The 15321-nt window shown below is 36.4% G+C and overlaps 1 protein-coding gene across 1 annotated transcript; it reads left to right on the top strand.

The window, feature by feature from the left end:
- The first annotated feature begins 3610 nt into the window (after positions 1-3610).
- On the top strand, positions 3611-13256 carry LOC129479345 (HEAT repeat-containing protein 5B-like). The gene is made up of 4 exons (XM_063637021.1): positions 3611-3737; positions 6501-6656; positions 7417-7540; positions 10292-13256. Exons 1-4 carry the CDS (start codon positions 3626-3628, stop codon positions 10344-10346), a joined length of 447 nt encoding a protein of 148 aa, XP_063493091.1. The 5' UTR covers positions 3611-3625; the 3' UTR covers positions 10347-13256.
- Positions 13257-15321: the final 2065 nt, after the last annotated feature.

Raw genomic sequence — 15321 nt, forward strand, 5'->3', positions numbered from 1 at the left:
ATCTCTTAAGGATACCTTAAGATGCATCACTGCCTGATGTCCAGTGTCTTGAAAACTTTTGTTTCATTTATTTTGTCGAGTTTTTTGGTTATCTCAAGAGAGGTGGTGAGTCTGGTTCTTACTATTCCATTTTGGAAGCAGATGTTGTAGGATGTTATTTACTTTTTTGTTTTTAATTCCAGTGTCTACTAGAACTACAGAATGAAGTTGTATTTATGTGGACTGCTGAACTAGAAAATATAGCCACTCTCTGCTTTAAGGCTTTGGAAAACTCAAATTATGGGGTACGAGTGGCAGTATCTAAACTTTTAGGAAGAGTCATGGCCACAGCATTAATGCCGAAACAGGCAACAGGTGTTGTTTGCCCTTGATTTAGACCATAACAGACCTAATTAGTTATTACATACAGGCAAGTCACTGTAATAGATTTAAAATTTTTAAGTATCTTTGTCTACTTTTTCATAAAATGAAGGAACCTGGCCGGGCACAGTGGCTCATGCCTGTAATTCCAGCACTTTTGGGAGGCCGAGATGGGTGGGTCACGAGGTCAGGAGTTCAAGACTAGCTTGGCCAAGATGCTGAAACCCCGTCTCTACTAAAAATACAAAAATCAGCCAGGCATGGTGGCATGCGCCTGTAATCCCAGCTACTTGGGAGGCTGAGGCAGGAGAATCACATGAACCCGGGCAGCAGAGGTTGCAGTGAGCTGAGATCGTGCCACTGTACTCCAGCCTGGGTGACAGAGCAAGACCCCATCTCAAAAAATTAAAAAAAAAAAAAGAAAACACAAATGGCATTTTCCTTGATATAGTCACATTTTTTGTGATGATAATGTACAGGATATCTAGTAATTATGCTGGACATATAAGCACATAAGATTTATGAAATGATTTTGGATAATGTATAAGGTACTGGAATCTGGCACTTTATTTGCTGTTTATTTTAAGTCTCTGATGAGTAGATCCCCATTTCTACCACAGTATTAATTTTTAATTTTGCTTGATTATCATTATAAACAGAATCAGAGGCAGCATTGAGTTTTCAAATTACTCTTGCTTTGCTTCACAGTTCCATAGCGATATCTCAGGGTTGCCTGTGAGCAGATGCTGAGTGAACTCTGCCCCAGTCTTGTCCCCACTTCTACCCAACCTCTGTATCATAGAAAAAGAACCAGAAGTTTTAGGTTCAAGTCCTGTCTCTTGTATTTATTAACTGTGAAATCCTATTTCACTTCTTTGAGCTTTGATTTCTTCATCTTTAATGATAATTATTTCAGTAGATGATGATGATGATGATGATATAATGTTTTAAAGTGCTAACTTTGTGCCAGGCACTGAATTAAGTGTATTACAAAATTTAATCCTCATAAAAGCCCTGTGAATTATATGTACTGTTATTACTGTTTTATAGATGAGGAAATTGAGACTTAGAGAGATTCTGTAACTAATTTTCTAAAAACTGTTCTGTGTTGGAAATGAAATTAAAATCCCAGGCAGCCAGATACCAAAGCTTGCATTCTTAGCCATGAGTTTTGTATCTCCTCTCTACAGAATTTTTGTGAGGACTGCATTTGCTACTATATGTGGAAGGACTTCCTAAAATATGAAACCGTATACCAGGGATGCCGATTCAGTTGCATTCCCACTAACATTTTAATGTACTGGTAACTACTGTATAGAAAGCACCGTGATGAGAAAAGTTTTTTGTGTCCACCTCAGGCGGGAATGAGAACTGAGATCAGTTAGTAGTAGCTGCTGTGGGTATGCTTTCTCCTTATTGTGTTACACACAGTATTATCATTATTATTAGACTATTTTGCATCGATTTATTGAATTTTATTTCTAGCTCTTTCCATTTTCTGAGCATTTTTTCCTTTGGAATTGAATTCAGGTTTACAAGTACATTGAAAATTTTAAGAATAAAATTATAAGGAAACTAAACCATTTCCCCACTGTAGTGAAGTATCCTTAAAAATAATTACTTGAATTATTAAGCTAAGTGCCTCAAATATATTTGCTTATACTTTTATTTTTCTTCTTGACAGTAATGCGTCAGAATGTGAAGCGAGCAACATTTGATGAAGTCTTAGAACTCATGGCCACAGGATTTCTGCGTGGAGGGTCAGGTTTCTTAAAGAGATTTGGAGAAATGTTAAAAGTTGGAGGGTCTGTTAATCGTGAAGTGAGAGTTGGAATTACGCAGGTTTGTAACACATACATGTAAAAGAATTTTGTCCAGGCATGGTGGCTCATGCCTGTAATCCCAGCATTTTGGGAGGCTGTGGGGGGCGGATTGCCTGAGGTCAGGAGTTTGAGACCAGCCTGACTAACATGGTGAAACCCCATCTCTACTAAAAACACCAAAAAATTAGCCAGATGTGGTGGCACACACCTGTAGTCTCAGCTTCTCAGGAGGCTGAGGCAGGAGAATCGCTTCAACCAAGGAGGTGGAGGTTGCAGTTAGCCGAGATTGCACCACTGCACTCCAGCCTGAGCGACAGAGTGAGACTCCATCTCAAAAAAAAAAAAAAAAAAAAAAGATTTCGTTCATATCACTTGTGAAACTTCATGGAAAACTGTTACTAAGTAACAGCTCACACAGACATTTTTAATATTGTCTGGCTTCTTTCTAAATGTTTCTTTTACCAAATGAATGAATTACATTCAAATTCCAAATTACATGCTTATATGGAAATTCAGTAGATATTTAATAATATATAAATAAGCCTATGTCTACTATATTTGTGTAAATATCTTTAAAGTTCTTACATTTTGCTTAACAGAAAATCAGGCATAAAATAACTCAGTTTTCATTGAAACTGTATTCAGGTAGCTTGAGCATTTAGATTTTAATATTCTCCAACAACCCTGTAGCTGAAAATATTGGTTAATGCTTTGATTGGATTTTCTATGTGTTTAATAACCAATGTAATTATAAGATTATATCTGACTTGGAATTATAATTTCAAAATAACACAGAATAAGAGGTTATGGTTAATGATCTAATAATAATTAAGACCTAATAAGATGAAATGGTGATCATAGTCAAAATCATAACTGTACCTTGATCCTGAAACAAGTATAAAATATAAGTAAACAATTTTTTAACTTACAGGAAAAGTTGTATGTAAGGGTTTTATAGCTCTAAGTCAGTGTTTATTTAGGATGTTAAGGTCTTCTTGTTTCTGTAATAACCTGTTACCTTCCCGATCACTGGGGTAAATTCAGCTTCCCTTCCCTCTCACTGCTGTCCCTTTATGTTCTTCATGCAGTTGTTATCTTAAGAACTGTTTTTTAGTCAAAGATACTTCACTAATAATTCATATTCCAGAAGTAGTGAAAAGACCTCAAGTTTAAATTTTCTCTGTTTCAGCCTCAAATATAATTTATTCTGCATGCTGTTATCAGTTATTTTAGTAGTTGCTTTATCTTTGATTTCTGTTCAGTTATGTAAGTGTATCTGAAGTCGTACCTTCCTCTATTTACAGGCATTATGTTGTTTTTGTGACAACATTGGGTGGTCAGTGGTTGGAGCGCAGCTTTACCACGTTCCTGTCCCACGTACTTGATCTGGTTTCCCATCCTCGGGCAACACAAACACATGTGGAGGCTGTGTACTCCAGACGATGTGTTTCCTTTATCTTAGAGCTACTGTGGGCAGTTTGCTAGGTGAAAAAGCCCAGATTGCAGGTGCCAAAAAAATCTGCCAAGCTATTGGAAAACAAATGAAAGCCATAGGTAAGAATCGGTATCATTTTATGTGTCGATTACCTTAGTCAATTAGTTCTTTATTATTATTTTTAATAAATATCCGTAAGACTGATTAGTCTATCTTTCCGTGTGTTTTCATGGTGATTTTTATTGAGTACTCTTATTTGATACTAAAATCACAGAATTACAGTGAAATAGAGTTGTTAAAGATTTGGGTGGTGTGTTGGTAAGATTGTGTTTTCTGTTTTCTTTCTAGTACCTATACGGATTTTATAACTTTTCTGGCATGCAGCAGCACAGTGGTTGCTGTCTTCAAGGAATAATCTATTGTCCTCTTTCTGCTTTTAGAGCCTGTTGTTTTATAAGGATAAATTTTTATTGTTTCTTTTCCTCCCCTCGTAGGCCTAATATGAAAACTTAGGAACAATTACAGATGGTTATTAGCCCGCTATAAGATGTACTGTGAAACCTCAGTTATACATAATTACAAGAAATTCTTTTCTAAAAAGTATCAATTTTATAAATTTTTCAATTTAACAAATAGTTATTGAGTGTCTTAGATTTGCAGAGCAGTAATTCAGGGTTCAAATAATGAATGAGATAAAGTTTCTCCCTTCATGGAGCTTTTAATCCAGTTATAAACTAAATATAAAAGCAATACTAAAAGCAAGGCAAAATATAAATTCTAAAAGTTTAGTTTTTTCACTATTATTCACTATTTCACCATACTAACTTTAATAAGGGAAATTATATTGACTAATAGAGGTCTTTTGAAATAAGGATTTAATGAATAAATATCAATAATTTATTTTTTAGAGATATATGTATTAAATGTTTTATAAAATTAGTAAAAAAACATAAATAGTTGTAGTTTTTGTTGTTTATAATGGCTTGCTTAGTAAACTGGTTTTATTTTTTATTTTATATTATTTTATTTAAGATAGAGTCTAGCTCTGCTGTCTGGGCTGGAATGCGGTGGTGCAATCTTGGCTCACTGCAACCTCTACCTCCCAGGTTCACATTATTCTCCTGCCTCACCCTCCTGAGTAGCTGTTATTACAGGCGTGTGCCACCACACACCCTGCTAATTTTTGTATTTTTAGTAGAAACAGGGTTTCACCACATTGGCCAGGCTGGTCTTGAACTCCTGACCTCAAGTTATCCACCTGCCTTGGCCTCCCAGAGTGCTGGGATTACAGGTATAAGCCACCACGCCCAGCCAGTAAACTAGTTTTAAATGTATAGAGCTAACTGAAAATTATGAATTGTGAATTAAAGAGTGTTTAAATTAATGAGATATTCCTTAAATATGCTAAAATAGTCATCTATCTTAGATTCACAACTTAAAGAATAATTTGCACATTGATTCATTGAGGAAATGTTTAGTGCCAGAAATACTGCGCCAAATGGTGGGAGTAAAATAGCAAGCCGGATGCATACAGCACCTGTCCTCAGGGAGCTTAAAGTTTAGCAATCAAAAGCTAGAGTTTATGCATTTCCAAGTCCAGAAATACCTAAAAACAAAAGAGTTATTTGGCCAGGCATGGTAGCTCATGCCTGTAATCCCAGCACTTTGGGAGGCCAAGATGGTTGGATCACTTAAGCCCAGGAATTCTTTGAAAACAGCCTGCCCAACATGGCGAAACCCTGTCTCTATTAAAAAATACAAAAATCAGTCAGGCATGGTGGCATACACCTGTAGTCCCAGCTACTCAGGAGGCTGAGTTGGGAGGATTGCTTGAACCCAGGAGGCAGAGGTTTTAGTCAGCTGAGATGGCACCACTGCACTCCAGCCTGGGCAACAGAGCAAGACTCTGTCTCAAAAAAAAAATTTAATTATAGTCCTCAATTTATTAATCTATTATATCCTATTCTTTATTATGTATTTTATAGTCTATTAATTCATAATGAATGCAAAAAAGAAAGTTTTACTATCATTTAAAGGTTCATAATGTTAAGGTCATAAATTCGTTATTTGATTTTTTTTTTAATCCTGAAAGCAGAATTAAATATAATGATACGTGTTGGGGATTTGTGGGCCAGAATGTATTCTCAGTTAGTAGTTTGGCAAGGGATCTTTGGTTGTCTCTTGTCAAACACATTTCAATTCTAGTGGAAGCTAAAAGGTTGGGGTAGCAGGCAGCAAGGCTAATTAATGGGAACTTACAGAAACATTCCAGTAAGAGGTACTTAAGGCATTTTCCTTATAGATCCATTTTCTGGTCAGTAATTTAACAGATACCTCCAATATACTGGAATACTTAAAGTAGCAATAGTAATAAAGTAATAATAGCTGCTAGCATTTATTGAATGTGTGTTATGGGCAGCATTGTGTTAAATTCTTTATATGCACTGACTTTTTAATCACCACAGTACTGTTTGAAATAAGCATGTAAGCCCATTAACAGATACGGAAATTGGGACAGAAAAGTTGAATATCTTGCCCAATGTCACATAACTAATATAACTAGTGGAATTGGGATTTGAACCCAAGTCTTGTTTCTGCAGTATCTGTGCTTTTATACACTGGATTGCTGCTGCTTGCTAAAATTAGGTTGTATTCCTGGAAGCAAAGATATATCTCAGTATGTATTTTAGCATTATTATAAAGCCATTAAACAATGTTTTTAAGTCACTTCAGTGTTTAGTTCTGCAAGTTTTCCACTGAGAAATAACTGCATAGTTTTTAACACTCAGACATCAACTGGTATGGCTAAAATCATAAATTGTGTAGACCAAAAAAATCATATTCATTTCTCCTATGTCAAAGACATGATTTTGTGTTTCCAGAGGCAGTAGTGAATGACACAAGTAGAGAAAACAAATCTGGTGCAGCAGACATTGCAGCAAGCCAGCATGTGATGGTCTGTGCCCTCCAGGAACTCGGGAGCCTGGTGCAGAGCTTGAATGCCACCGCATCCCCTCTTATTCAAGAAGCGTCTATAGGTATGACATTCAGTTACTTGCTAGTATGTTTTTTCACTTTTTTCAGTCGTAAATGTGATTGATATTTAATTCCTGATTAGTTGCTTATCATCATCATTAGCACTTCAGATCATCAAGTTTTACTTAAATTAATATTTGTTGTGATTGGCTGGGCACGGTGGCTCATGCCTGTAATCCTAGCACTTTGGGAGGCCCTGGTGGGCAGATCACTTGAGGTCGGGAGTTCAAAATCATCCTGGTCATCATGGTAAAAGCCTGTCTCTACTGAAAGTACAGAAATTAGCCAGGTGTGGTGACACGTGCCTGTAATCTACTTGGGAGGCTGAGGCAGGAGAATTGCTTGAGCCCAGGAGGCATAGGTTGCAGTGAGCCAAGATCATGCCACTGCACTCCAGCCTGGGACAAAGCGAGTCTCAAAAAAAAAAAAAAGATTCCTTGTAAAGAATATTGAATTAAATGGTTAAAGTTTTGGAACAGAAATCAAAAGCTATTGTGGTAGTTTTTTTTATAAAACTTGACTAAAATTTGTTGAAGACTTCTATTAAATTTTACATCAACATTAAATATAATTGTACTATGTTCTTCATAGAAAATGTTCCTTTGAAGTACTCTACTGTATGTAGTTTTAGGCAAAGTTGTGGATCTATATGTGTAAAATCTTGGTGATTGTGATTTCAGTTATTGAATTTTAGATAGTCTTTGAGTCTCTGAAATCATTTGACTTCATTAAAGAGTAATATTTTGAGTATTTCTTTTTTAGGGCTTTTGGAGATTGTGAGTTCAGTGCTTCTTCATCCAAGCATGACTGCCCGACTTGCTGCTGCATGGTGTTTGCGCTGTGTGGCTGTGGCATTACCTTTCCAGCTGACACCATTTCTAGACAGGTGTGCAGAACGGCTCAACAACTTGAAGACCTCACCAGAAGCTGTCAGTGGATATAGTTTTGCAATGGCTGCTTTGTTAGGTGGAGTACATCAGTGTCCTTTGGGCATTCCTCATGCCAAAGGAAAAGTATGATGGAGATCCTAGACTTGGGAATGCTGTCACGTGGGCTTTGGTCTTTATAGGAATGCTGCTGTGTTTAATGTTGAACAGGATGGTCAAATAACAGTTTTAGTATGTTAACATAAAACATAGTGTTCTTACTATGGGGTTAACAGACCCTAATTATAATTTGATATTTAATTCTGATGTAAGGATAATAGATTTTGTCTAAGTATAGTAACATGTTATAATTTATTTTAGAGGGAAAGAGAAAAAAACAGCCTAGGCAACATAGTGAGACCCCATCATTAAAAAAAATAAAAAAAGTTAGCCAAGCTTCATGTTCCTAGCTACTGGGGAGGATGGGTTGGAAGGATCACTTGAGCCCAGGAGTTTGAGGTTACAGTGAGCTATGAACATGCCACTGTCCTCCAGCCTGGGTGACAGACCAAGACCTACCCTGTCTCAAAAAAAAAAAAAACCCAACCTTGTACTAATATAGTATTTATTTGAAAGTCAGAGCTTTTCTTTCAGCTTTTAGAAATAAAAGTTCACATTGCTATATATTCAAAGATGTCAGGAGAATATGCTATTGTAATATTTAGCATTTTGATAATGTTTAGTGAAAATTGAGTGGTTCTCATAAATCACAGCCGGGCATGGTGGCTCATGCCTGTAATCCCAGCACTTTGAGAGGCCGAGGCAGGTGGATCACTTGAGATCAGGAGTTTGACACCAGCCTGGTTGACATGGTGAAACCTTGTCTCTACTAAAAATACAGAAAAATTAGCTGGGCATTGTGGCCCCTGCCTGTAATCCCAGCTACTTGGAAGGCTGAGGCAGGAGAATCACTTGAACCCAGGAGGCGGAGGTTGCAGTGAGCTGAGATTGCACCACTGCACTCCAGCCTGGGTGACCGAGAAAGACTCCGTCTCAAAAAATAAAATAAAATAAAAAAGAGTAGCTTTTTTCTTCTCCTTTCTTTCTATTGTATACTACTGTCATGGTTTTCTTCTCAGTAATCTTAAGTGTTTATATAAATATTATTCGAAACTTTACATAGGCAGATTAGGGCTAGATTTTTAAATTTTGATTTTTTTTCTGAGACCTTAAGTCCAGGTCCATTCACAGGAGTTGCATAGCTACCGATGAAATCCAGACTTCCCTCTCACTTTGTCATATAGTTGCTTCCTCATTCTTCTCATCTTCCTCAGACTTTCTGTCTTCCCCACATGTCCCATCTTCCTCACACCACTTTCATATTTTACATTTGCCCAGAGACCCTTAGGACTACCCAGTACACAGAGAGTAAAATATAATCTCCTTTGTCTGGTAAACTGGTATCTTATAATTTGACTTCATTCCATCTGTTCATTCTAATTTCCTGTTGCTTTAATTAGACTAGTAAAACCAGCTTACTGTTGAGTAAAACCAGCTTATCTATGGCAAGAGCAGTTTTGAAACAGGTATTTGTAATGTGATTTTATTGCCAAAGTGAGGTATGTCTCAAATATTATTTGTTAAAAATGGACAAATATAACATCTTTAAAGCAGTTTTCAAGAACTTTAAATTTAGGAAAGTTGAGAATTTATTATCCAAATTTTAATCGAGACCTTTCTATAAATATTGGATGGGATTGAAAAACGAGCATCTTGATTTGGTAAGATACACTTACTCCCTTTGATCACATATATTTCTGAGATAACTCAGCTATAATAACTAAGACCAAATCTTGTTAATAAACTGAACTTAAACTGGTTATCTAATCAACCTTTGTTTTCTTCTTTCATCCAGTAGTCTCGGTGCCTACTTATAAGTTAATGTGTGATGTTTGTCTGTCATGTTTATTAATGGCATTTACCTTTTTCATGGTCCTGCCACTGCCACTTTTGGTCTGCTTTGGTCAACTTTGGTGTTAATAGATATTGAGTACTTTCTATATGCCAGGTACAATATTAGGTGTGTCTGTTTTAGGGGATAGAAAATTGAGGTTCAGGAGAATTAAAGTTATGCAAGTAAGTGGCAGAAATAGGACCCAGATCTAGCTCTCAATACAAAGCCTTTGCTCTTTTTTTGTGTTGCTGCCTTTCAGTAATGTACGCACACGTGTACACACACACCCTACGTTCTACAATTTAATTACGGTCTATTTTTATTTTAAAGTTGTCTCAGGATAGAAGCTTCAATTCTGTAGAAGTGACTCGAGAAATACTACCTTCTTTTGTGTAATGGAGACGATATATGCTAGGAACATTCTTTCTAGATCACAGTTGATCCATGACAAATTTAAAAAAACTACTGGAATAACTATTATAAAATACTCATTTGGTAGAGTCTGGGAGTGAGCTAGCTCCAATCCAGCCTAAAGGAAAGAATGTGCTATTAGATATATTAAAGACCAGCGTCTTCTTATGGTAAATGTAATAAATGGTGTATTATATAGTTCTCTCATTTTTCTCAGTGACTGTAGAGGCTGGTACTGCAAGAGACAGCTCCATCTGCAGCTGGAAGATTATTAACAAGTCTTACTAGCATAGTATTGTACTGTTAAGTCTTATGCAGGCAATGAGTTTAAATACTTTTATTTACATATTAAATTATAGAGTACTGATTCCAGTATGACTGAACTCTAAGGATTCTCTTCACACAGTTGTCTACAGGAGGTGGGTTATACAGATACTATTCTAGATGTGAAATCTAAATGAGTGCGAGCTTTCTTGGGCTTTTCAAGTGATGTCACAGACAGGGAAGATGCCAAAAATCAGGACTCAGTTGTAAATGGTACAGAGACAGCAATGATTGGGTAAGTATTTTGTCTGGAAAGTGTTTTAGCTATTATTAGTTCTTATTAAATATTTTTGGTTTTATGGGCATTACTTGTACTTTTAGGTAGTGACAGAAATAATTTAATTATAATTTAATAAAAATTCTAAAATTCTATTTGGTTAGAAGGTAACAAGGATTGGAGTTATTTATGACTTAACTCAAGAATATTTGTGATATTTAATACAGATTTTAGTATATTTAATAGATTTTAGTATATTGACTTAATCACTAAATAAAACTTCAGAAAAGATTTTATTTGGAAATTCAGTACAAATCTCTAAGAATGGCGTTTCATGATTGGTGATGCAGGAATCGTAAAAATACCTCAAATTCTTTAGAAGTAACACTTTTTAACCACTTTTGTTTATCTAATAATGTTGTAATTTATCTTTCCTTTGATATAAAATACCTATTTTAAGTAGCCATTTTGAAGTGACAGCGTAATTGTGAACAATTCAGTAGCTATTTGAAATATTTTGTTTTCCATTTTGGATTATGTATCATACAATCATATATGATTCTACTTAAAATAAGCATAAACAGTTCAATAAAGAGATTCTTATTTATTGGGAAAAAATTTCCGTGATTGTTAATTGAATAAAAAGCCAAGAATTCTGTGAATGTTTAAGTATGACTTTTGACACTTGTTTAGGAAGGAAGAATGGTTTTAATTGAACTCTGTAAATTTTCTACCAAGAAGATAGTTCCTGCTATTTGGAATATAAATTAAAATTGTGGGATTAGGTAAAGGTTCACTGTAGGACTTTTATAAACAAAGTTCCTTGGACCTTAAAATGTATTCATTAATAATTAAGAATACATTTCCAACTTTGTAGGCTGCGTTAAAAAATACATTAACTTGTATTTGTAAATTTAAGGCATGGTATTTCTCTGCATAGATATAGACTGTGTGGACATTATCTTTAGTTCTGTTTTTATGTTATGGGTTTAATGTAAGTCATCAAGATAAATGGTTTTTTTTTTGAGACGGAGTCTCGCTCTGTTACCCAGGCTGGAGTGCAGTGGCGCGATCTCAGCTCACTGCAAGCTCTGCCTCCCGGGTTCACGCCATTCTCCTGCTTCAACCTCCCAAGTAGCCGAGACTACAGGTGCGTGCCACCGCACCCAGCTAATTTTTTGTATTTTTAGTAGAGACGGGGTTTCATCATGTTGGCCAGGATGGTCTCAATCTCTTGACCTTGTGATGCGCCCGCCTCGACCTCCCAAAGTACTGGGATTACAGGCATGAGCCACCATGCCTGGCCGATAGTATAAATGTTTTTAAGAACTATAATGCATACTTTAGTAACCTTCAGTAAAGACTTTCAGGGAAGACCACTCATGTGATTTGGCCTTGATTTGTCTTTTAAGAATGACAACGATACTGTTGCTAATCTGTCTGATTTCAGTAGGAATAAAGAGTTAGGGGAGGGTGATACGAAACACAAAGCTGTAAGCAGATTTGAAATTTAAGAAAGATGTCTTTTGAAAATTTTGTCCGTAGTGGTTTCTACATTTTTTTCTTTTTTCAGGAAAATGCTCTCTGTCTAAAAGATTACCTAATGAACTGGAGATAAATCTTTCTGTTATGGCCATTGGAATCTTTACTAAATTTACTTATTTATTTATTTATTTAGAGACAGAGTCTCATTCTCACCTGGGCTGGAGTGCAGTGGCACGATATCAGCTCACTGCAACCTCTGCCTCCCGGGTTCAACTGATTCTCCTACCTAAGCCTCCCGAGTAGCTGAGACTACAGGCATGCGCCACTACACCCAGCTATTTTTTGTATTTTTAGTAGAGATGGGGTTTCACCATGTTGTTTGGCCAGGATGGTCTCAATCGCTTGACCTTGTGATCTGCCTGCCTCAGCCTCCCAAAGTGCTGGGATTACAGGTGTGAGCCACTGTGCCCGGCCAATCTTTACTAAATTTATTTTGAGGGAACTAAATTCAAGTCATATATTTGAAAATTCAACTATTTCTAAGAGATTAATGGCTTATTAATCAACAGGGTCAAGTCTAGTAGCAATGTTAATTTAACTAGTGTATTGCTGTTAGTAACTTTATGTACACATTTTCTCTTTTACTGTAGCTGTTAAGCAGAAATACAAGATTGTTATTTTCTTAGTTGTGTAAACTTATGTAAGAGGTCAAAGGGAGAGTTGCAGAGAGGACAAGAGTAGAGAAAAACGGTGGTAGAGATAATAAAAATATTTTTAAAATGAAATACATTAAGGTTGGTGTAAGGATCAAAATAATAATAAATCAGGAAGGGGAGTTTTTTACATTAGATTACCACTAATCTAAATAGATATGAGTGACTCATGCCTATAATCCCAGCACTTTGGGAGGCTGAGGCTGAGTCTGGTAAATCACTTGGGCTCAGGAATTAGAGACCAGCTTGGGCAACATAGTGGAACCCCATCTCTACTGAAAATACAAAAATTAGCAGGGTGTGGTGGCTCATGCCTGTAATCCCAGCTGCTTGGGAGGCTGAAGCTGGAGAATTGCATGAACCTGGGAGGCAGAGATTGGAGTTAGATTAATCTAACTCCGTGGCTGACAGAGCCCGGAGACTTTGTCTCCAGGTAGATAGGTAGGTAGGGAGGGTAGGTAGGTAGGTAGGTAAGTAGATAGATAGATAGGATTACAGAGTACTTAGCATCCACTTCTTGTATTGCTTTTTAAATTTGTGGGAGTGTAATTGATAAGAATCAATGTAGATAATGTGATTTGGGATTTATAGTTACCATATAAACAGAAGTTAATGCAACATATCATGGGTTACTTCTTATGTCGAAGTTAGAAAGATTAAGCAGGATATACATGTTTTACACCAGAAAATCTGAGTTGACAGATTCTGCCTCCGTGCTGGATAATTTCAAATTCCTTGAAAGTGCAGCTGCAGATTTCAGTGATGAAGATGAAGATGATGACGTTGATGGAAGAGAGAAAAGCGTCATTGATACTTCAGCAGTGAGTTAGATAACTCCTACGATATAAATATTTTTAGGGACTATAATACATACTACATAATGCATAAAAGAATCCATGTTCTTTAATCTTAACCCCTAGCTTTTTCTTTTTCATGAGTTTGGAGACATTTATGAGAGTTTATAATATTGATTTCAAGTTGAGAATATTTTTAATATAGTAGCTTTCTCTTGAAATTCCTCACTGTTTGACTTTTTGTTCATTCATTGAATGGGACAAGTTTTCTATGGGGCAGATGAATGTAGTAAATATTGTGTGTTATAACAATGCAGGGTTATGGGTTGTTACAAGAGAACAGAATTGACAGACACATCATGGTGCCTGATCACAACTAGCATCAGCTCTAATATATGCAGTTTTTGTCTCTCTTGTCAGGGTTGTTTTGGTAGGCAAACTTTCAGAACTCTTCCATTAGATTTCTTCAAAATTGTTTAGGGCTCTTCTCAAGTTTTGTTCAGATGTTTATAAGCTTATTGACTTTCCCATGGCAGTTTCTTGGAATGAGAGATGTCTCAAAATAGCCACTTCTTTCTCTTCCCTTCTCCGTTTTCCTCTCTTCTTCCTTCTTCCCCCTTTTCCTCTCTCTCCACTTTTCTCCCCTCTTCCCCTTCTCCCTTCCTCTCCTTCCTTCTTCCTCCTACTCCTTTTCCTTCTTTTTTAAGTAAGATATGAGGACATGTTTCACTTTGTCTAGGAAAATGTTTGCATTTTCTCTTTCACATTAATTTATGAATAGAGAGGAGGAAAGTAAAGTAATATAAAGCAGATTGGACCTAAAAGACTTGGGTTTAAGCTCCAGTTCTGCCACTATTTGTGTTTCTTAATGCTTCAGGCTTAGTTTTTTCATTCGTAAAATGAGGATTGTTATAAATAGCCATCTTAACCATGGAGGATTTTGTAAGGAACAAAGAGACACTATGTGCAAAAATTATCTGTTTAACTATAAAGTGCTTTCAAAGTGTAAACTCTGTGTGTTTTATGCCTTCTGCTTCTTAGGCTCCATCAGAGACTCAAATTATTACTGCCAGATTATTGTTTTCCATCACCACTATTCAGTAGTACTCTACTGCTAAAGCCCTGCCATGGAAATTATTTGAGATTCAAATAGTAACTTCCAATTTTTTTTATCCAAACAAGTAGTAATAGCATGTGTCTTAATTTACCATAGTAAAAGGAAAAGCCTAAATTTCTATGATACTTTTTCTGTGTCCTGATCATCTGGAAATTGTGTAGTCCTTTGTGATTTCTGTGGGATGCTGGCATTGAGATATTATTTTTCCATCAAAATACTTTATTCATAGATCAGTATTAAATAATGCCTTGAATCATGATGCTATGTGTTTCTTTTAGTGATATCAATTTAAATCATAAACTATTAACTATTACATATGATCTTACTAGAAATTCCTAAACCATAGACTGTTGTCTTTTTAAGTAAACAACATAATAAATATACTGTCTTCTAATTAGTGCAGATCATAGCAGTTCTGTGCTGCATGCAGTGGCTTATGCCTGTACCCCCAGCTACTCAGGAGGCTGAAGTGGGAGGATCACTTGAGGCCAGGAGTTTGGGACCAGCCTAGGCAACATAGCAAGGCTCCATATCTAAAAAAAAAACATTTTTTGTAATTAGCCATGTGTGATGGAACACACCTGTAGTTCCAACTGCATGGGAGGCTGAGGAAGGAGGATCGCTTGAGCCCAGGAATTTGATGTTGCAGTGAGCCATGATCATGACACTGCACTCAAAATTTTTTTTAGTTTTGGCTGAGCACGGTGGCTCACACCTGTAATCCCAGCACTTTGGGAGGCCGAGACGGATGGATCACTAGGTCAGGAGATCGAGACCATCCTGGCT

The sequence above is a fragment of the Symphalangus syndactylus genome, chromosome 3, assembly GCF_028878055.3.
Source record: "Symphalangus syndactylus isolate Jambi chromosome 3, NHGRI_mSymSyn1-v2.1_pri, whole genome shotgun sequence".
Lineage (NCBI taxonomy): Eukaryota > Metazoa > Chordata > Mammalia > Primates > Hylobatidae > Symphalangus > Symphalangus syndactylus.

Coding starts and splice junctions, on each gene's coding strand:
- LOC129479345 (XM_063637021.1), top strand. CDS start 3,626: ATGTGTTTCCTTTATCTTAGAGCTACTGTGGGCAGTTTGCTAGGTGAA. Junction 6,657..7,416: donor TATTCAAGAAGCGTCTATAG/GTATGACATTCA, acceptor TTTCTTTTTTAG/GGCTTTTGGAGATTGTGAGT. Junction 7,541..10,291: donor CTGACACCATTTCTAGACAG/GTGTGCAGAACG, acceptor CTCTTCACACAG/TTGTCTACAGGAGGTGGGTT.